General features: G+C 38.8%; 3 protein-coding genes and 4 long non-coding RNA genes across 9 annotated transcripts; 4 read left to right on the top strand and 3 right to left on the bottom strand.

Annotated features, from left to right (window-relative positions):
- The first annotated feature begins 1,083 nt into the window (after positions 1 to 1,083).
- On the top strand, positions 1,084 to 9,140 carry LOC124194645 (neurochondrin homolog). The gene is made up of 10 exons (XM_046588928.1): positions 1,084 to 1,336; positions 2,241 to 4,260; positions 4,792 to 4,978; positions 6,382 to 6,596; positions 6,661 to 6,702; positions 6,769 to 7,106; positions 7,168 to 7,248; positions 8,562 to 8,630; positions 8,690 to 8,729; positions 8,809 to 9,140. Exons 1-10 carry the CDS (start codon positions 1,181 to 1,183, stop codon positions 8,976 to 8,978), a joined length of 3,318 nt encoding a protein of 1,105 aa, XP_046444884.1. The 5' UTR covers positions 1,084 to 1,180; the 3' UTR covers positions 8,979 to 9,140.
- Positions 9,141 to 9,844: 704 nt separating this feature from the next.
- LOC124194646 lies at positions 9,845 to 13,079 on the top strand. Of its 2 annotated transcripts, none has more exons than XR_006875010.1 (13): positions 9,845 to 9,929; positions 10,263 to 10,350; positions 10,530 to 10,614; positions 10,775 to 10,837; positions 11,055 to 11,113; positions 11,283 to 11,393; positions 11,563 to 11,624; positions 11,818 to 11,874; positions 12,052 to 12,097; positions 12,160 to 12,232; positions 12,425 to 12,478; positions 12,639 to 12,705; positions 12,875 to 13,079. It is a non-coding gene; the product is annotated as an uncharacterized LOC124194646 (long non-coding RNA). The 2 variants fall into 2 exon arrangements; XR_006875011.1 differs by lacking the exon at positions 9,845 to 9,929 and adding an exon at positions 9,977 to 9,994.
- LOC124194647 lies at positions 11,850 to 13,878 on the bottom strand. Its single transcript, XR_006875012.1, has 2 exons — positions 13,381 to 13,878; positions 11,850 to 13,321 (listed from the first exon to the last, which is right to left on the bottom strand). It is a non-coding gene; the product is annotated as an uncharacterized LOC124194647 (long non-coding RNA).
- Positions 13,879 to 14,790: 912 nt separating this feature from the next.
- Positions 14,791 to 15,956, top strand: LOC124194648. 2 transcript variants are annotated; one of them, XR_006875013.1, is made up of 6 exons: positions 14,791 to 14,848; positions 14,949 to 15,019; positions 15,083 to 15,227; positions 15,290 to 15,420; positions 15,539 to 15,837; positions 15,898 to 15,956. It is a non-coding gene; the product is annotated as an uncharacterized LOC124194648 (long non-coding RNA). The 2 variants fall into 2 exon arrangements; XR_006875014.1 differs by having other exon boundaries at positions 14,799 to 14,848; positions 14,930 to 15,019.
- Positions 15,957 to 15,973: 17 nt separating this feature from the next.
- On the top strand, positions 15,974 to 16,512 carry LOC124194649. Its single transcript, XR_006875015.1, has 2 exons — positions 15,974 to 16,036; positions 16,260 to 16,512. It is a non-coding gene; the product is annotated as an uncharacterized LOC124194649 (long non-coding RNA).
- A 623-nt stretch (positions 16,513 to 17,135) lies between these two features.
- Positions 17,136 to 17,970, bottom strand: LOC124194650. Its single transcript, XM_046588930.1, has 2 exons — positions 17,611 to 17,970; positions 17,136 to 17,549 (listed from the first exon to the last, which is right to left on the bottom strand). The coding sequence occupies exons 1-2, from the start codon at positions 17,657 to 17,659 to the stop codon at positions 17,146 to 17,148; spliced, it is 453 nt and encodes a 150-aa protein (XP_046444886.1). The 5' UTR covers positions 17,660 to 17,970; the 3' UTR covers positions 17,136 to 17,145.
- A 127-nt stretch (positions 17,971 to 18,097) lies between these two features.
- On the bottom strand, positions 18,098 to 19,240 carry LOC124194848. Its single transcript, XM_046589230.1, has 4 exons — positions 19,152 to 19,240; positions 18,707 to 19,041; positions 18,584 to 18,645; positions 18,098 to 18,117 (listed from the first exon to the last, which is right to left on the bottom strand). The coding sequence occupies exons 2-4, from the start codon at positions 19,024 to 19,026 to the stop codon at positions 18,098 to 18,100; spliced, it is 402 nt and encodes a 133-aa protein (XP_046445186.1). The 5' UTR covers positions 19,027 to 19,041; positions 19,152 to 19,240.
- Positions 19,241 to 20,825: the final 1,585 nt, after the last annotated feature.

Raw genomic sequence — 20,825 nt, forward strand, 5'->3', positions numbered from 1 at the left:
GAAATTTAAACATCATTTCTCAAAAGTGCTAGAAATTCATTTAAAAAAAATCAACTTGGGATAAAGCAATAAGGAAATGCTTTTCTTCAATTCGATCCTTGCAAACGCTCATTGGTATGGCAGAACTGGCTTTCGATTTCCTGGAAATCGTGGTTGTAGCTACTAACGATTTGTTTTTCGACACTGTCGTGGTTTACGTGACGGCACGGCCGCCCTCCAATACTGAAACACATCCGGGTTCCCGCCCATCGCGATTATCGTGTGTTTTTGTTTAACTTGTTGATGGTTGATTATGATGTGACGCAGTTTGGTCTGAACGCTTGACGCACGATAAGTGTCGTCAGTGATTATAAGCTACACAACTACCCAGGATGATTACGCGGATTCATCCTTCCGTCTTGGTTTGATGCCCCAGTTTACTTATCCTTCCTTTTGCTGGGCTGATTCTATTTCCAGCATGGCACTGGCCTTGGGATGTCGCGCTGGGAACCAAAGAGTTTTTGAGCTTCAAAGAGCTGTGGAATATGGAATAGACCTCTAATCTCAGCTTTTATCTTAACTATATGTAAGTCGATTCGAGGTCAGTTGGTTCGAGTTAATTAGCAGTTTGATACACGAGAAGATAAACGTTTATGGTTAAAGCTATAAGCTGCCCTCTTTCTGGCAGGTCAAGTGAAAGTGGTTATTGCTTTCGAGCTTGAGGGGTGGTAGAAATGATTTCGATTGTCTGCCCACTTTTTATTTCGATCCGCCCACTTTTTTTCTTCTTCTCCGGTTTCTTGGTCGAGACATCCTTTCAATTTTCGGAAGTGAAGTCGTTGCGCTCAAAGAGCTAGGTGATCCAGACCGGCAGGCATCGTTAAGAGTTAGCTCTCGCTAGAAAATCGCTGGCTAACCTTCAGCATTTGGGTCAGATTAAAAACAATTCAACTCTGTGTTGAAATAATCAATTACTATTCGCTTTCACTTCCTTCGTTTCGGAAGTTATCTCTCTCTCTGTTGTTGTTTATAAGCAGGGAGCCCTGTGTTTTGGTTAGCCTATCACGTAATACGTGACGTCAGAGGATCCCGCGACTAGAGGGGTGGGGTGGGGGGGAACGCACGAACTTGTACACAAGTATTGGCAGCTTGACTGTAGACAATCTCAGACTGTGATTTGCAAGCGTCCGTGCAAAGCGTGATGGAAACAGCAGCTTCTGAAGCGAGTTCCTTTTATCGAGCTGCTGGAGACGGTCACCATCATCACGACCACCTGCAAGGGATTGATGCCATTTTCTTCGACCTGGATAATACACTCGTCCAAACCAGAGCCGTCGACGAAAGAGCCTGCAATGAGGTATGTTCATTCATTTATTTTTTTTTTAATATGCTCAGTTGCCTTCTCTCTTTGGTTGTCGTCGAGTATTAAGTGGACGTCGTTGATTCATTGGATCATCTGTCGTGACATGCGCTTGAACGCGCCGCAATAGCTGCAATGAAAAAGCGAGTCAGTGTTCTATGTGGGTTGCATCACGATGAAATGTAAGGCGAAGACAGGGAAAAAACAGCTGTCGCTCTAATCATTATATCCATGCATTCCCCTCCAATCTAAAAAAGCGTGATGAGGAGTGATTGCTATGTTAGTCGTCCCCGCTAGCAACCCGACGTTCGTTTTCCCCCGGTTGGGAAACTGTGACGTCAACCAAGCAGCTGCTTTTCCGAACGCCGTTTCGTTTAGCAGACGAATTTGGAGAAGCTTAGAAAAAAAACAAAACACACACGACACTGGTCTGGCGGCCCTCGTGTTTAATTTGCCGCCCCCAAGAAGGCAAAATTCCGGCTGGAAAGCCTAACAGAAAAGTCTAATTTTAGAAGTGTAGAAGAAAGAAGAAGAAAACGTTCATACGTGCAAGAAGCAGCCCTTTGGAAAATTCTAAAATTAGAAGAAAGACGCATCGGCACAAGAGTGCAACGTTTAAGACGGGCTGTTTTCATCTACCGGTTCACTCTTGAAAGCCAGAAAGTGTAGCCGGAAGACGTTGAAATTTTCCAAGTCACTCGTTCAACCTTGACAGTTTACGCGTAGAGAAACTAAAATTGTGCTTGTCCTTTGTTTAGAGAGGGACAATCATTTTGATCCAATCATGAGTAAAAAAGAGAAAGTCCCTGAATCTGTCCTTCGCTGTGTGGTGGCCCTGAGAAGTGCCAAGTCTGACAATGACAAGTTCGCCTCATTGTTTGTTGTAACCAAGTTGATCAAGGCTGACGAGTGTGACCAGCACTCCCTCAAGCTTTTGTATGATGCCATTGGATTTGATTTCCTTAATCGTCTTCTCAAGTCCACTGAAGTTCCACAAGACTGCCCACCATTCATCTACAAATCGATAGCACTCTCCATAGTGAGTTGCTTCTGCAGTGTACCAGAGATTGTCGAATCTGATTCCATTTTGGGTATCATACCTGTTCTCCTGGATATCGTCAGCACATCTGACACAGATGACATGGAGGACAACTTGATGCTGGTCTCCGATTGCTACACCTGCCTTCAGGCCATTGCCTTTTTTGAGTCTGGAAGGAAGGCTTTGTTAACGAAAGGCTGCTTGCTGAAGCTGACAGAGGTTTATGTGGAAGAAATGTTTCGACATGATCAAGCTCTGCAATTGCTGGTCTACATCACATCAAAGGAAGGCAAACAACTCTGGGCTGGCCACGAAGAACCCTTCAAGCAACTCTTGAACAGACTTGCTAATGAATTCAACGAAGATACTACGGAAAAGAAATTTGAGCTATGCAAAATGCTTGCCGTCTTCCTTGCCAACAGTCCTCGATTGCCAGTCGTCGAATTGCAAAAAGAAGACTGGCCTCAACACACACTCCTAACACTTGAAGGCATCCTGTGCAGCCGTATTGGGACATCGCAACGTGATAGCGCCCTGCAACTCATTTCCCGTCTCTTGGAACTCATGGGCATTGGGTGGGGTTTGAAGTTTGGACCGAATCCTCGTCAATTTTTGTTGCTGCTAGTCAATTTGGCATGTGTTGAAGTTCGCATGAAACTCGAAGATAGGACGCTAGAGCAAGCGATAGAATCGGCCGATATTTTAGTTGCTTGTTATTCGGTCGTCGAGCTGTTCATCACTTTCATGACGTCACAAGGCTTTCTTGATTTCGATGCCAAACAGAGAGAGCAAGCATATTGCGCCCTCAAAGGAGCAGTTGGGTCCATTTTGGCTATGCTGCACCGAACGGACGAAGAGTGCTCGCACGAATGGACTCGTCCCGTCAACGACCGCCGAACTGAGTTTGTCTGCGCCTCCATTCGTATCCTTGGCTCTTGGCTTGCCGAAGAAACTTCCAGCATGAAAGAAGAGGTCTGTGCCGTCCTACCATTCATCATCACCGTTTGCTCCAGGATGTACGAAGAGCGTAAGTTGGGCTCCATCAGCGACATGCCTGATCCATTGCGCTTTATGCTTCCAGCCTTCTGTCATCTCGCAGCTGAGGATGCCCCTCGAAAAATCATGCTATGCCAAAAATTGCCGCAACTCCTCTATGACTATCTGCTCTATCAATGGGGTATCTTCTCGAAATGGCTGGCCCTCCAGCCCACCGTCGCCGCCGATTGGTTACACGTTCACACGACGCCAGAAGAAGATGACGTAGCCGAAGCCAACCGACCCGAGTCTGAATCAGCAATTATTCTCGTCTGCGGTGTCTTTATGAACCTTGCCGTGTTGGAACCGGAGCTCGTCGCCACCGACGTTGTCTTCGCCCAGCTCCTCAAATTCTGCATCACCAACCTCCCACCGTTAGTCCATCGGCAGGATTTTATCGTTTTGTTGGGTAATGTCGCCGTCTTGGGTCTCCTCCTCCTTCGTCACCACACCTGGAAATACGCACAAGGAGACAGCGCAGCTTTCCGGTACATCCAGGGCACCGTGTCGTTCCTGTGGGATGCGCACAACAGCGAGGAGTCGTGTGACTCGTTGAGCCTCGTCATTTCATTGCGCTACAAAAGGGACTGGCCCGACCTGGCCGAACTCTGGTTTCTCGGCATGCAAGGCCTTAGCAACGTCATGGGCAAATTGGACTGGATCGTCGAATTCATTGTCGATTCCGGCTGGCCCCATGAGATGATGAAGTCATTGTCCCGCATCGTTGCTGGCGCGATTGATGCCAACACACGTACCGCGTACGAAGATTTTCTCTGCTGCCTGTTACGTGCCCAGCCCGCCAAAGTCAAAGCCGTCATATTGGAAAACCGTGGTCGTCACACATGTCGTACTCACTCCATGAAACAATTGATCGCTCTGCTTGATGACAACAACCCCGCTTAACGCTCATGTTCTCTTCCGTTTCAAGCCTCAATTCGTTCTTGCTTTATAGTGTAATTCACTTAAATTATGAATTCAATTACACTGCTCATACTCTAGTTGCGTACAAGACTAAGAACTCATTCGTCTTTTTAGTTTTATGTGTCCGATTTTTTTAAAGTTCGACTTTAATGGGCAATGATGCATTTTGAAAAGTGGGGCGTGAAAATGACCAAATTTGCTTTTCTGACAGATGAAATTGCTGTTGCGGAAAGAGTGGAGACTTCCAGAAACTGCTGCCCAGAAAAGTTGCGAAGTCTTTCTACGCCAGTTTCGCCTCCGTCCAGATCATTCTGAACTGGAATTAGATGCTTGGAGGACATTCCTTTGGGTTTCTGCACTTGGAGATTACCAACATTTAGCAGGTTTGTGTGTTCAAAATATCGTTTTTTATAATTATATTAATAATGTGTTTCTTTTTCTAAATTTATTTTTGCAGAAGAGGTTTATGAAGTTTGGAAGAAACTGCGCTACACTTACATGACGCTGGATGGACCGGCTGCAAACCTTTTGTCGGCGCTTCGCAAGCATAACTACACTATCGGTCTGATTACCAATGGACCCTCACGATCTCAGTGGGAAAAAATCGTTCAAATTGGAGCTGAAGACTATTTTGATTTGATACTAGTGAGCGGAGATCTGAATTACGAGAAACCACAGCCGGAAATATTTCACCTGGCCTGTCAGCAGCTCAACGTTCGTCCAAATAAATCATGCATGATTGGCGACAAATTAGAAACTGATATATTGGGCGGCAAAATGGCTGGATTGGCAGCTACGTTCTGGATTCCCTTAAATCCTTCAGAGAGAGCAACGTGTACTGAAGAGATGCCTAGCTTCACCATTGAATCCCTCGCGGATTTGGCTCCAATCTTTGGGATCGCGCCGGAAGAAATCAACAGATGACAAATTTTGTTATTAGTGTTCTACATTTTATTTTTATTTTTATTTAGAAAGAACTAGTGGTGACAATTATATACATTTTTATAATCTTCTGCCAACCGTCCTTTACGTCTACCTTAGTGCCTTGTATCCCGCGTCTTTTTGATAACGGACAACAATGCCTTATTTTCTCAATTTTAAAGCTCAAAATCGATTGACTATTGTCTTTTTAAAAGAAGGTTTTGGATTAATTATTTGTTGGCAAATAAAATACACACCACTTTGCAGAAAAAGAAATTAAAACAATCAATGAACATCTGCGTCATCGATCAGATATTGTTTAGTACACTCTTTTAGATGTTGTTTAGTACATCTTTTGGTTTCCACGTGCAGAAGCACTGAAGCAGAACAAGGTTTTCAATAACAAGCGACATTAGTGTTTCTCAAAATTAATAGTCGGAAAACTGAATCAACTAAATCCATTTATAGTTTATGGGTGTGACTTTTATGTGTTTAAAAGAGGAGTTTACAAGGAATTAAGTCTTCAAGACCATTATGGCTGGACCATTTGTCCATGAAAAGTTTGGGGCAGAATTGGGTAAGAAAGTATTGAACAGCATTTTCTAGTATTGTTAGAAATTATGAGTTAAAATGATTTCCTACGTGTACAGGATTTCTGGACAAAACAGATAAGTGGCGCTTGGAGAGCAGGTTTTTCCCAAGCAAAGTAGGTGGGAAACCTGCTTGGCTAGATTTATTAAATTTGCCTCCAACAGAACAACTACTGTGCAAGTTAGTATTTCCATTCTAAAATAATCTGTCACAACTCTGTAGCTGAATCACCTTGTGACAGACTCGTGTAAAATAAATTGCTCTATAATGGTGCTTAATTGAATATTAATGCCATAAATGCCCTAGTAATAAACGGCAATTTAATATGTTTTCATTGTTTGACTAATTTTTACAGATGCTGCCAAAAACCTATGATGTTTTTAGCTCAGGTGTATGCTCCTGATGATGACGATGAAGGAGGAACCAGAGTTATCAAAGAGACATGTTATCATAGAACTATATACATTTTTTTGTGCACAACCCAACTTTGCAACAAGAAAAATTCAAATGAAAATTTTGTTGTCTTACGTTCCCAACTGGCCAGAAAAAATGAATTCTACCCACCTATAGACCCACCAGAAGACCCAGATTGGAAAAAAGATTTAGTTGTTTCTAAGTTCACTAAAGTGTGTATGGTGTGTGGTTGCTTGGGAACAAAACTGTGCGGAGGTTGTAGGGGGGTTAATTACTGCACCAAAGATCACCAAGTGTTACACTGGAAGAATGGGCATAAAATGCTATGCAAAGAATGTAAGTTTTTGGTGTCATTTTCCTTTGTTAACTTACCTTCTATTTTATTATTTCATTATTCCAGCTGTTCGTGTTGAAGGAGAAGATTCAATGTTTACACTACCGGGTAATCATAATCAGTTTTATTAATTATCTTTGTGTCGTTAATTTCAATTATCGATTTTAAATTTAGAATATGAAATTATCATTGAAGATGAAAAAATTGAGCCCCAAACTGGTAAACTTTCGACATCAGATGAAGCAGAGCTTAAAGAGTTTGAGAAAATTCTTAAAGCTAAAAATCCTACTTTTCAAAATGATGAATCTATTAACGAGTCGCTAGAAGAATCAGTTACAGATGTTAAAGAGGACAAAATGTTTTTGAAATTTAAAGAGAAAATTGACAGCTATCCTGATCAAGTTCTACGGTACGGTAAAAATGAAACTCCTCTATATGTATCAGACTCGAATATTCCGTCGTCTATTCCTGATTGTGAGCACTGTGGGTCTAAAAGAAGGTTTGAATTTCAGGTGAGTTTTTCTATTTCTTTACATTACTGAATACGTAAATATAAGTTTATTTTTCTTTTAGATCATGCCTCAAATGCTCAATTATCTGCGACTGGATAACATTTCTGAAGAAGGAGTCGACTGGGGGACTTTGCTTATTTATGTATGTAAAAATAATTGCGATGACGGTCCTGCCTACAAAAAGGAATTTATTTGGAAACAAGATTTTTCTGGACAAAACTCCATTTGATTAAAATAATAATAAACCTTTTGGAACATCAAATTTTAACTTATTAAAGAAAAAAAATTGGAAAAATATGTTAACGAAAATAGATTGATTTCACAAATCCTAGATGTCACTGTCAACATAAAGAGAAAGTAAACATCTGATCACGCCATATTTAGTCGATCTAGTGCGACTAGCGCCAGCTTTCCATATTTTGAAACATAATACCAACTGCGTAGTGCGCCTGATTCGATTTACTCAGAAGGCTGAGGAACACGAAGTCGATAAGCTGCACGTTAATACAGGCGAAATTTGGTAAATTGTAATTTATTAGTTAATTATTTGCATTTAGTACCACATTACCGATGACTACAACTAGGTGAAAATGGTGGATAATATTTATCGTACAAGATCTCTTGGCACTGCCGCGGAAGGATTGAGAGATCAATATGCTGATGGAAAGGCTGCCAGAGTTTGGGAAGTTTACATTGGAGATAAGAGCTCAAGAACTGAAAACTACAGGAATTTCATCACTTCCCTGTTGAAAGAGAAAAAATGTCATACAGTTTTGGATTTGGCTTGTGGCACAGGGTATCATCCTAATATACTTTTATTCATGCATGCTAGTGTGCTTGCAGATTATACATCAGAAAATTAATTATTATTTATTTTGCTTTACAGGATTGATTCAATAATGTTGTTGGAAGAAGGCTTTCAAGTTACTTCAATTGATGCATCTGACAAAATGTTAAAGTATGCTTTGAAAAAGAGATGGGACAGACGCAAAGAAGAAGCCTTTGATAAGTGGGGTAACAGACTGAAATTTCACATGTTTAAAAAAGCTTCTCATGCTATTTTCAATGTTATCTGTGTAGTTGTTGAAGAAGCCAATTGGCTTGCTTTGGATTCTGAGGCTGATTTCTTAAAGGGAGGATTTGATGCTGTAATCTGTCTAGGAAACTCATTTGCACATCTGCCTGACTTTGAAGGAGATTTGAGAAACCAAAGGTTTCTTTTATAGTACTTCAAATCTGTCATCTTTATTAACAATTCCTGTTTTTAGGACTGCCATTGCAAATTTTGCAAGCTGTGTTAAGCCAGGTGGTTTGTTGCTAATTGATCATAGGAACTATGACTACATTCTCAATAACTGTGCAACACCAGCTAAGAATATCTACTACAATGTAAACATTTGATAATTAAGTGTTCTATAAGTATTGTGGTGTTATAACAATGTGATGTTCTCTTAGAGCAACCACATTGTTGATATCAAAACTTCGGTATTGAACGTTAATAGAAGACCCACTTTGGTCACTATGGTAACAATACAATTTATAGTTGTTATAGTAATAACCTTAATCAATTTCCCTTCCTGTAGGATTATATTATGAACATTCCATCTATGGGAATTGAACATGGTAATATTTATAAGTACGAGTATTGTTTCGAAGAATTATTATTATATATTTTTTTTCGTTTTTTTGTTTTTGTCTGCAGAGTCGTTTCGCTTGTCATACTATCCGCATCGTTTAGATGAATTCAAGGGACTACTCAAAGAAGCCTTTGGAGACTCCTGCAAACACACTGTTTTTGGTGATTTTAAACAATTGGAAGAAATCTCTGATCCTGCCTTCTACATTCATTTAGTAGAAAAGCTGACTGAGTAAAGTATAAACAAAAAAATGATTTGCAAAAAGGAGGGGAAGAAATCTGCATTTTTTTTTCTTATGAAAAATTCTTTTAATTCTTATGTTTTGTGCATTTATATTTCAATAATTTTTTGGAAGGTTAAAAAAAAAATACAACTAGTTTTGCGGATTAAACGCCAATTTCTGTCGATGGAATTTTGATGAAATAATAATTAATTAATAAAAGAATCACGAATTTAAAATAAGAACACGTAATGCAACATTTTTCGAACGACAACAAAGAGCACATAAGATATCAGGGGTCAAGTAAAAATTTAAAGTGAACGAGTACAGTCACTACAGTGTGCAGTGTGCTTTTTTTTTCTCCGTAAACTTGACTCAAAATTTTCTATCCTCGTAATGCGTCTCTACTTGCCAAGCCGTTGTAGCCGCCTTGTTAGTTCAAGAGCTGCAAAAATATCAATCACTCGTGTTTCTTAATTTTTTCACGTGTACGACATGTTATAGCAGTTATATTTGAATTTGTTTTTCAAAACACGATTTTGAAGTAGATATAATCTTTGTGTGATCTGGTAAACAAGGTTAAGACTTATAATATTTGAAATACAAAACTGCGATTTTAAATGTTATAGGGAATTAGGCCACTAGATGGGTCTGGTCTACGGACTTCAATAGGCGTGATCATGGGCGCTACGCTACGCCGCTACCTATTTTTTATTTTGAATATTAAAAATAAATAATATTATTTTAAATATTAATTTTTTTACCTATTAAATAATTAATTTGAAATGTTTATCGATTGCGCCCCTCGACGAATTCGACCTAGAATTAAAGAAAGGATTATATATTTTCTAGATTGAAGAAATGCAACGCTGTCTGACGGTTAGGGAACAACCGACCGAAGCTATCTTCGGGAAGTGTCATCGTCGTACTAATTCATTGTATTCTCAATCTTCAAACTCCTAACATGTAAGTTGAGTAGTCTTGGTCTGAACACGTGGTTGTGACTTTTTCGGGGTTTTAGTTCTGTCTAAGTATGTCACTGTAGTTGTAGGATATGATGTTCATTTGCAACTCAGTAAACAAGATGGAATTTATATTTTCTACATTTGAATTGTTTTTGAGATTATGATGTCTGTCAAAATGTAGTACACAGTAAGGCACTGGCAAGGCAAGATAAATGTGATGTCTAAAGCTATTTTACTTGTTGTTGAGTTCATATACATTCAATTTTTTTTCCCTACAAATTCTTCAATATCCACTTGTTGATCCACTTTATTATCTTTTATTTTATAATTCTAGGTTGAAATCTTACGTACCAGGTAATGGACAAGTGCAGTGGGTTGGAAGAATAAGGGATGTGGTGCCTTGTAGATGAAATATTTGGAAGGTAAATCAATTTTCTTGTTGAATGTGACTTAATAGACCTGATGATCCTAGGATTACAATGAAATTTAGTAAACCTAAATTAATATCTTGATTAAATCTCTATCGCAATTTACTGAAGTTTAGACCTAAGCAGTATCGATCTGAAATGGTTTGTAGATTTTCATTATCAATCTTATCTAGGTTGATTCCTGACCTCACTTGGTTTTGCACTAGCTGTATTGTATCTTCCAGAATTCGCTGGCTTCTATGTAATTGAGGAATTGAGGTTGGCATTGTTAATATTGTAGAATATGCTGCTAGATTTTGCTGAAGATATTCTTAGGACACCTAAATATGTACCCTGATTACTAAATGTGCTGAAAGTATCAAATGACTTGTCGACATTTTGGTCTAGTCCTCGCCTTAACGTTATTTCGTTTTTACAGAGAAGATTCCATGCCTAGACATTTCGTGGAGGATTGATCTCGACTGTTACGGCTATGGAGGAGGTATAGTCATGTTTACATTTGCATTTGAGCCTCAGAGTCACCGGTTTAACGCACATGTAGTATTCCGGTGCTAGAGGATCTCATAAATTAAACGTCGAACCACTTATGCTCGATCTGTATTTATTGCAGAGGTTGATCACCTCGGTTTGAGACAATTTGTTTTGACTTTACAGGAAGATTAAACATTTTAATGGTGTTTATTTTTATTTTTTTGCAGGCAGTGGGTGTGCATTACACTAGATGAGATACAATCATGAAGGTGTTTGCGATTCTTAGGTAAATGGACAGTTTTTATGGTTTCTTTTGGATTTTTGTGATGAACAACAGTTTCCTGTGTTTCTGACAACCATGAAGACCCACTCGAGTCCCTGATAATTCAGGCTTTTTAATATAATTTAATCGGCTGTAAACAAATATTGACGATTTGTTTGGTTCGTTTATTCAGATTGTCTTGTTTAACAACCGCCGTCGATTGTTGAGCTACTGGGCCAAAAACTGGAGTTTCATTTTCTTTCGTTTCGATATGTTTGATGCTGGTGATTTCATGATCTACGTAGTAAGTAGAGAGAATTACTTGGAATGTTTAACGTAAATTGAAATGATGAGAACGCTTAAAAGCATTTTCCGAGTTCCATGATGATTCATTCTGCCTTCCTTTTGATCTTTAACTGAGTTGACGATATCAGCGTTACAAACTGGTGTTATAGATTTATTTTTTTCTGTAGGTAATGTGGTATTGCTTCTTGGTCAACGTCATCGGGAATCCGAGGAGTTCATTTTACACAAGGTAAATTTTTTCTAATGCGAGACTCGGCAAACAGGTTTGTTTAAGGAGACAATTGTACGCCAGGTTTCTTATTGTCCTGTTTGCAACATTAAAGCGAGTCCCTGAGGCCTTTCTTGCTTCGTTTTTTTTAAGCAAGGGGTTGGGCAACCGGACAAATTCATGAAAATAATTAGTGTGTTTTTTGTGTGTTCAGATGGACTGGTTTATTGTTCGGTGTTTTTTTTCTGGCGCCATCTTCATAGGATATTAGGTAATAGCTCAATATGTTAACGAATTAAACATAAATATCATGATGAACAATTGTTTCCTGTGTTTCTGACAATTATATGAAGACTCACTCGAGTCCCTGATAGATTATTTATCTTAATCTGCCTTTGAGCTGCTGCTTTCCGCACCTTAACGATGATTTTATTTTGTCGTCTTTTAGGTTGCTCGGTCGGTTGTCTTGGAGTACTTGGCGAGGATGTTATTGGGTATGTTGTGTTGTTTGTTGGTTAAATTTTTCTTATCTAATTTAATAATCTGGTATATCTAGGTCTGACTACGGTCTATTGGATTGTAGGAGATTTTGTTTATATACGTTTTCTTGATAAATCCCTGTTGTCGAGGTAAGAGTGGTTCCATTATTGCGTTCTTTGGCAAATGATATTTTGTAAAGAAATTGCTGAACACCAGATTTCTTTTTGTTCAGTTTGCAACATTAAAGCGAGTCCCTGAGGCCTTTCTTGCTTTGTTTTCTTAAAGCAAGGGGTTGGGCAACCGGATAAATTTCAATATTATCATCTGATTTTCTTTAATAGGGATATATGCGGTGGGACGCTGGATTTAATAGTGTCGGCCTAAGGAGTCCTGAGGTAATAGAGAGATTGATGTCAAACCTTCATTGTAAATTTTGTGATGACAAATGTTTCCTGTGTTTCTGATAACTATGAAGACCCACTCGAGTCCCTGATAGTAGATAGACATGTTGGTGTAAAGAGATTAGTTTTCTCCTAACGTTATTCCATATTTTAGGTGTGTTAATTTTCGATCCGTTGCTTAACGTCTGTGGGATGGTATGGAGTTATGAAACTTGCACAAGGTAATTTGAGTTCATATCACTTTAAATTGTTACCAGTCTGATGAAAACGAGTTACCGTTTGACCTTAATGAAACCATTAATATTGGCTGTATAAAATCTGAATGTCTACGCTTAGACATTTACTTTGTGTTTTATAAATCATTCTAAAACTTTTTTTTTTTTCATTCAGTTTGTCGCAGTTTTGAAGGTCTTTGGATTTGGAGCGAAGTTTATTGTAAAGTTCCGATACAGCAGTATGGACGAAAATGTTACTGGGAAATTAGTGTCATTATGGGAGAAATTAGTAACAATAGATAGACTTATTATCTGTTTTTGATTCTGTTTCCTTTTCCAATTGCATAATACAACATGATCACTATGTGTGTATAATCTGCCTGCTTATTTGATTATTTCATTTCTAAAACTGCTGTTCTAACAAGATGCTTGAGTTGGTTGTAACCTATAAACTCGAGTTTAAAGCTTACTTAGGCTGTTATGCACCTAAATTTTCTAATGGTACATGTGATTATTCATTTAATTATATGCCGAGTCAGATTGGGTTGTGTGGAAAGGATTTTTCACCTCCACCATCGTTTATGATTGACTTTACATTTGCTGTTGCCTTGTAGTATGTAGCCTAGTAGAATGCTACAATGAATAGGAACACATTCCGAATAACTGGCAGGTCTACCTTACCAACACTGGGTGTTATCACTTTCAGCAATCTATTCTCCAGCACTGTTGCCCAGGTGCTTAAACGTCTGGGATCACTTGCAGACAACATGAACGGATATCTGTCTTGATTGCCTTCTCCTCAGTGTAGAAGTTGAAGTGGCGTTCAATATCACCTTGGGGATTTCGTCTTTTTTGATGTGTGATACTGCGTGTGGCTTTTCGATGAAATTTTTCATGGAGAATATTACGTGAGTATCAAAGTTATTTGTTACCTTTGTTTGTCAGTTCTTTTCAATTGAGTGTCACCGAGTTACAGCGGACATTTCATGTTACTTTTAAAAAACGTTTCTTCTTTCTGACACTAGACAGCATAGCCTTTGATCATTTTTACCTGTCAGAATCAGTTTAGTTACGTCAACTTTAAACATCTCTGTAGATATTTCTCAATGCTACTTCAAAAAAATTTTGGGTGATAACTGTCAGTTTTTGTTTCAGCAACAAAGCTCACTTGCTAGATTTTTAATAATATGTTTTTTTTTCTACTTCCGGTTTTCCTATTTCAGTCAGTAGTTCAGTAAATATTCATTCGACGCACAAAATAACCACATATTCGTGATCCTCGTCGAATTTGTGGTAAAGTTCATGTTTTGTTTTGTACGTTTTCGTACTTCCGGTTTTGAAAATTTTCCTGAACTATAGTTCAGGAAAATTCTCGATTTTGGCCAAAATCTGGATTTCGTTTAAATTACATCTAATCGACCCCAAATTTCACGTAGATCACGAATATTTGGTTTATTTTGACGACAGCTCAATGGTAGAGGCACTATCGCTTACTTCCGGTATACTTCCGGAAAATTTGCATAAAACTAGCAAATGAGCTTTGTTCTCTGTACTAATCTCAAGATTTCAAGCTAGGTTTAATAAAGCAAATACAAGTGCGTTGTTCAAGTTATACAAGTAGCTAAAGAACTGAATTGCTTTGAGTTTATACATGGCACATACAGAACTGCAGCTCGATAACCAGTGCGGTAAAACATTATCGGTACCTAAATATGTAATATTTCTGTTTTTATTAAGATCTACAATTTCACTAGGATTCAAAAATTTAATGCTGTGTCTCACACAACTAAAATTTCGTTTTTGATTGTTGGGACTTGGAGTGTCAGAGTTGTCCAATAGATGACATAGGCGTCGTCGTTTTCATGTGATGGCGGATTGTTGTGTTGAGTGGTTGTCAAAAGTTTTCCTTTTTTTCCATGAAAATTATCGATGAATTCATAAGTAAATTCAAGTTTATTTCTGTGCAACTTGTTTGTGATTTATTCCGTATGTGTGCTGGATCAAATTCAAATTCCTCAACCTAACCTGTAGGAAGGAACAGAAAAGGAAACAGTAGCATACAAGTAGCCTATCATCACTATACCACCAAGGCACCAACTCTTTTATTAAAAATCTTCATTCTGCTGAATGCATCATACAGTTAATACAGGTAAAAACCAATAATGTCTTGGTCACAATTGTTTAAATACTTGTTCCCAGACTTAGTTAATATTTGTCTAATTATCCGAAGTTTCTATTGATCTCGGTAGGTCACTACCCCAGTGTGGACATGTTTGTTTTTCTGAACATGTTTTTCAGCAAATAATTCATTGACGTACAAGTATTATTCTTCTTTTTGTTTTAAACTGTTATTTGATGTCATAGATTGCATTTTCTGTCATAGGGAAAGCTATGAAAAATATCATCATCTAGGCCATGGGTAATCTTCAGGTTTATTGCAGCAGCTTAAGAGAAAAATGTGAACATATGCAGGGCACATACCAACATGTGTTGTATTTTTCTGAATGTTAAACACAAGCAGTACTAAGGTAGGCATTAACTTTAGTTTATTGGATGAATGTTGGAATATTTATTGACATATTTCCTTTAGATTCAACATGACTAACTGTTTGATGCCAAAGTTAGTTGGAACTCAACTCACTGTACATACTCTAACACAGATAACTGGTGCTGTTGCCTTTCAGCCACTGGCAGGAAAATTATTCTTTACTTCAGAAAATTGTAAGTTTAATTTTTTATCTTGACCCCCAACATTTTCTGTTAATATTATAGATTTTTATGTTGAAAGAGTTAAAAAGTCTGAAAAGCAAACTAAAAACTGTGAGTATTTGTGTCATAGGGAAAGCTGCTGGAGTAATCTGGTGTTCATGCTCATTTGATTCATTTCGTGCCACTTAGTGAAAGCCGAAAGGCATGTCGAATTCAATTGAGCCGTGCTGTCTCGAAGCAAGCAATCCAGCCGTTGCGTTCAGTCATTTGGAACAGGAATCTAATGGCTGTCAAAAGGTGGCTGACTGGCTGTGAATAATGTCCACCAGGTGCGCGAGTGTCTTCAGGGGCGAATAGCGGCCATTTTTTCCCAAGACGCAGCAGAAATGGGTTGTTGGTTGTGACGTTCCTCGCGATGAAAATTAAAAGGTATTTATTGTTAATTTCATATTGTTATTGAATGTAACATGTTGATGTGAAAATTTACAGGTGATTCAGCACGTAGAAACCAATTTGCCAAATCATTCAACTCAGACTTGGAAGTGCCTGTACATTTCCGAAATGGCGTGCCTCGTGTGTCTCGCTGCCTGTTCTTTGGCGTACGTCTCATCCCATTCAACAGTAAAAAGTAATTATTTTGATTAAATGTCTTGCAAAAGTACTACAGATTTAGTTAACATGACTAGAGAGTAGACCAATTTGCTCCGCTGCTATAGAAATTTTGAATCACATATCAAAGTTATTCTGTTGGACTGCGTAGTTTTCTGTTACTCTTTGTATTCTTTGGTTATAATGAGTATGCATGTGTACACAGTTGTGTTTCTCGAAAATAATTTTCTTTTCTTAAACAGGTACAACAAACACTTCTTCAACGCTGTTGGTTACCTTGTTGCAGCCAAATGGTGAAAGGTGTGACGAAGACAGATTGAACCATTGTATGCAGCATGCGGTTGCAGTGTAATCCAGAAGTTGCTGTGCCGTTGTAGCTGAGCTGTTCCATCTGGGTTCCTGACTTCAAAATTTTTGTGTTGTCGTTTTCATCCATGCCATGAAATTGCTCTGTGTTAACTGCGTGCTGAAAAGTTTGATCTGTTGTCTTTCGAGTTTTCATTCAATCATGCAGTATACAACTGAGGCAACCTGATCAATATCAGGTTTGACACAGTCGAGAACTGCTAGATAAAACAAGCTTTCTGCGCCAAACAAATAATAACTTGCATATAACTTGCATCATGTTATTATCGCGGTAGAGAAAGCGACAGGCCCCCCCCCCTGGGGGCCACTGGAAAAATAAATGTGTAGATATTATAAAATAAAATTTGTATGCAATAAAATATTCAATAAATAAATAAAATAAATTTTGTTGCAATAAAATTTTTCGCGAAATTTTTTTAAAAACTTTGTGTAAGGGGAATTTTTTTAAAATTTTTTTCAAAAACAAAAGTCTGGACTTAGCAGAAATAATAGGTATGTGAACTTTGTATTTTTTGAAAAATATTGAACTTTGTAACTTAGAAAAATATTGGTTGTTGGACTTTGAATTTTAATGATAGAAAAAAATTTATAAAAAAGAAATATTATTGGAATGTAAAACATGAGTTTGAATTTTTATTGTTGTATTTTTCAAGATCAATTGTTTGTAAGTTTACATAGCACTCAGAAATATTTTCTCACATCATGCAATTATCAGCAGCAGGAAAGGTACTTGAGAAAATAGAGAAATGGACTTGTAATTTATCAATCAATCTTGTATTTCAGCAATCTTTCAACACATCCAGAGAAATACTTCAGAACTTCGGTGTATAGTTCAAAGCAGCTTAAGTAGTGGTGACATAGTCGGGAGAATTGCTGACGTAATACATATGAACCTTGGAAGAAGTAGACGTCTTCTTCTGTGTAGTACTTGGGGGCTGCGGTGTTGTAGCTAGGTGTAGAGCAGGTCGTGGTGTAGTAAACTGGAGCATCAGTGTAGTATTTCTGTTCAACGTAGCACGAAAGGGCAGCTTCTGTGTAGTAAGTCGGGACTGCGTAATACTTGGCCGCCTCAGTTGTGGTTGTGTAGATCGGGGCAGAACTTTGGCGCTTCGGTATAGTATTCAACCGTTTTGGTGGAGTAACCAGCGGGAGCCTCGGTGTAGCAACTGGGAACAGAGTAGTATTTAAGTAATTCGGTGCAATAAGTAGCTGAGAATAGAGTTATACTTAAGGTGTAATAGGATGGGGCAGCATGCGTAGTAATGTAGTACTCCATCGCCTAGACGGTGTAGTAATTCAGGGTAGAGTAATACTTCAGGGCGTCAGTGTAGTAACTCAGGGCAGAGTAATACTTCAGGGCGTCAGTGTAGTGGCTCGGGGCAGCGTAAGTTGTGGTATAAAACTCCGGTGCTTTAGTGGTGTAGTACTTGAAGACCTCGGTGAGGGAACTAGTCGTTGCGTAAGTTGTGTAGGAAGGTGGCGGCGTTGCGGTTTGGTTTCCGCCATACCAAGGAGACATCGCTACACCAGTGGTCAACCCAGCCATCAACGATACCACACCAAACAGGAGCACGACGCCATAGTTTACTAAACAGTAAATAAATTTAAACATTAATATTACATATTAAAAAGCATATTAACAAATAGAAAAAACATAGAATTGATACAAAACTCAATGTAAAAATAAAAATATTTACCCAAAATTGCGAATGGATTACACGATGAGGAATGCAGCTGGTGACAGATAGGGCACTGCAGTTCGGGCACAACTTCTTTTTTTTTTAGACGACTCCTTTTACGCACAGTAAAACTTCGGGACGTAGGTGTAGTAGCTCGGGGGAGCGTAGGTTGTAGTGTAGTACTTGACCGCTTCAGTGTTGTAGTAATGCAGGGCCTTGGTGTAGTAGGTAGGGGCAGCATACATAGACGTGTAGAATCCCGGTGCCTTAGTGATACTTGGGAACCTCGGTGTAGTGAACAAGGCGTGGTTGTAATAGGCGGCTTCTTCGGTGTAGTAATTAGGGACTGCGGTGTTGTAGCTAGGTGTAGCGCAGGTCGTGGTGTAGTAAACTGGAGCATCAGTGTAGTATTTCTGTTCAACGTAGCACGAAAGGGCAGCTTCTGTGTAGTAAGTCGGGACTGCGTAATACTTGGCCGCCTCAGTTGTGGTTGTGTAGATCGGGGCAGAGTAGTACTTTACCGCTTCGGTGTAGTATTCGACCCTTTTTGGTAGAGTAATCAGCGGGAGCCTCGGTGTAGCAGCTGGGAACAGAGTAGTATTTAGGAAAATCGGTGCAATAAGTAGCTGAGAACAGAGTTATACTTAGGAGAATCGTTGTAGTAGGATGGGGCAGCATGCGTAGACATGTAGTACTCCGTCGCCTTGGTGGTGCAGTAACTAAGGGCAGAGTAACACTTCAGGGCGTCAGTGTAGTGGCTCGGGGCAGCGTAAGTTATGGTACAAAACTCCGATGCCTTAGTAGTGTAGTACTTGTAGACCTCGGTGCAGTAACTGGTCGTTGCGTAAGTTGCTTTTGGGTAGTATGGCGGCGGTGTTGCAGTTTGGTATCCGCCATACCGAGGAGACATCAGTACACCAGTGGTCGACCCATCAATCAACGATACAACACTCATGAACAGCATACGACGCCTTATTAACTAGACAGTAAACAAATTCAAGATTAATATTCTATAAGAATTTGCATATTAACAAACAGAAAATAATTGGCATTAATAGAAATCTCATATGTAACAAACAGAATATTTACCCATGGATGCGAACTGGCAATAAGGTGAAGAAGGCAGATGGTGACAGATAGGGCACAGCAGTTGTTGCCGTGTCGGAGATGCTCACTCGACTGATGTCTCTGGCCTTTTTCGTCTCCTTTTTATACGATTTTTTGATCACCCTCACCTCTTAAGCCTTGCGGGTATTGTACCTGTTTGATAATGATGAAACACGTCCCTTTCTCACCCAACCTCTCCGCCGTCGCATGATACGTTCTACGTAATGATCTCCGTGACCTTCGAGCGTCAAACTGGCCTTTCCTTCTGCAGTTTGAAGTTGCTGGGGGTGGGTCGACAAAAACCAATATCAAAATGAATACCAAATGGTTATGGCTTGCAGCTTTTTTACCTGTTTGATAATGATGAAACACGTACCTTTCTCACCCAACCTCTACACCACTGTATGAAAAGTTTTTCGTAATGATCTCCGTGACCTTCTAGATTGAAGGACATGCAAACTGGCTTTTCCTATTGCAGGTTCACGTTGCTGGGGTTGGGACTACAACAAAATATGAAAATGAATACCAAATGGTTATGTAACACATCCCGTTCTCACCCAACCTCTACACCACTGTAGGACAAGTTTTACGTACCTTTCCTTCTGCAGGTTGTTGTAGACCCATCCCCAACATTAGAAGAACTAGACAGGAGTGGAATCATGATAATAACAATGCTTTGTCCTTTAATTACATTTAGAGGCCAATATTGTGTCATCGATTCAGCAGATTGTGAACACTGAAAAGAGGTTTCGTCACGCAACATTCGTACCAGACGTTAGTGCAAACCTTGGTGCGCCATCATAGATCTGGTTGCGATCTTTTCGGTATCAACATACCGTGTAAAATTTAATTTAAACTTACAATAAATCAGGCAACTACTATTTAAGAATGAAAGGTGAAACCATGGTGATGTCGCCAGCAGTCCATGAAAGCTGTTTTTAAGAAGTTTCGTTTTCCTTGCCAGCAGTGCCTCACAAAATTAAATTCTTCAGTCGAGTAAATTATTAATAATTTAAAAAATCAATAGAAAAATATAAATATGCATATTTGTAGAGAAGAATTCTAAAAATTCTACATACAAAATTCACTATCCAAAAAACCTGATCTGAGGGTCGGGCACTGCAAAAACACGTCAGGACATTACCATATTTATGCCATATAAATAATATAATACCATATGTAAAAAATTAAGATCCTGATTCAAATTTTTTTAAACTACTAATGGGAAAGATTCACTGTTTTAACAATGACGATTCAATATAACTAAAGACTATATATTCAATACAATATAGACTGCATGCTCCACTTGAATCAATCACACGTTTCATAAGCTAGCTGTAACAGAACCATCTGCATGATTGACAGCAATGAGGTTTAGACTTTGCAGTGGTTTTCTATTAATTCTTCAACAGTTGAACAAAAGAATCTCCTTCCTGAACATCGACTAATAAAATCTATTGCCTTATTGCAGGGATAGTGATCATCAAAATTACTTGAATAACACTCAATTGTTTCGCCATGGGATAAGACGTACAGCCAGCCCGTACAAGTAACAATAGACATTTCGGCAAAATGAACAGCAGTTTCGGCCCGCGTGATCAAATTATTTGACCATGTGGAAATTATAAGCTGGAGTACGATTACCTGTAAACTCAT

The sequence above is a fragment of the Daphnia pulex genome, chromosome 5 (assembly GCF_021134715.1).
Source record: "Daphnia pulex isolate KAP4 chromosome 5, ASM2113471v1".
Lineage (NCBI taxonomy): Eukaryota > Metazoa > Arthropoda > Branchiopoda > Diplostraca > Daphniidae > Daphnia > Daphnia pulex.

What these genes read in the sequence shown, in the direction of transcription:
- LOC124194848 (XM_046589230.1), bottom strand. Translation starts at nt 19,026, where the DNA reads ATGCTGTTCATGAGTGTTGTATCGTTGATTGATGGGTCGACCACTGGT. An exon ending in TACTACAACGATTCTCCTAA is followed by an intron (nt 18,646 to 18,706) that starts GTATAACTCTGT and finishes CTCTGTTCCCAG; the next exon opens with CTGCTACACCGAGGCTCCCG. An exon ending in TCGAATACTACACCGAAGCG is followed by an intron (nt 18,118 to 18,583) that starts GTAAAGTACTAC and finishes ATCTGTCACCAG; the next exon opens with CTGCATTCCTCATCGTGTAA.
- LOC124194645 (XM_046588928.1), top strand. Translation starts at nt 1,181, where the DNA reads ATGGAAACAGCAGCTTCTGAAGCGAGTTCCTTTTATCGAGCTGCTGGA. An exon ending in AAAGAAGGTTTGAATTTCAG is followed by an intron (nt 7,107 to 7,167) that starts GTGAGTTTTTCT and finishes TTTTTCTTTTAG; the next exon opens with ATCATGCCTCAAATGCTCAA. An exon ending in GGGGGACTTTGCTTATTTAT is followed by an intron (nt 7,249 to 8,561) that starts GTATGTAAAAAT and finishes ATGTTCTCTTAG; the next exon opens with AGCAACCACATTGTTGATAT.
- LOC124194650 (XM_046588930.1), bottom strand. Translation starts at nt 17,659, where the DNA reads ATGGAGTACTACATTACTACGCATGCTGCCCCATCCTATTACACCTTA. An exon ending in CCCATCCTATTACACCTTAA is followed by an intron (nt 17,550 to 17,610) that starts GTATAACTCTAT and finishes CTCTGTTCCCAG; the next exon opens with TTGCTACACCGAGGCTCCCG.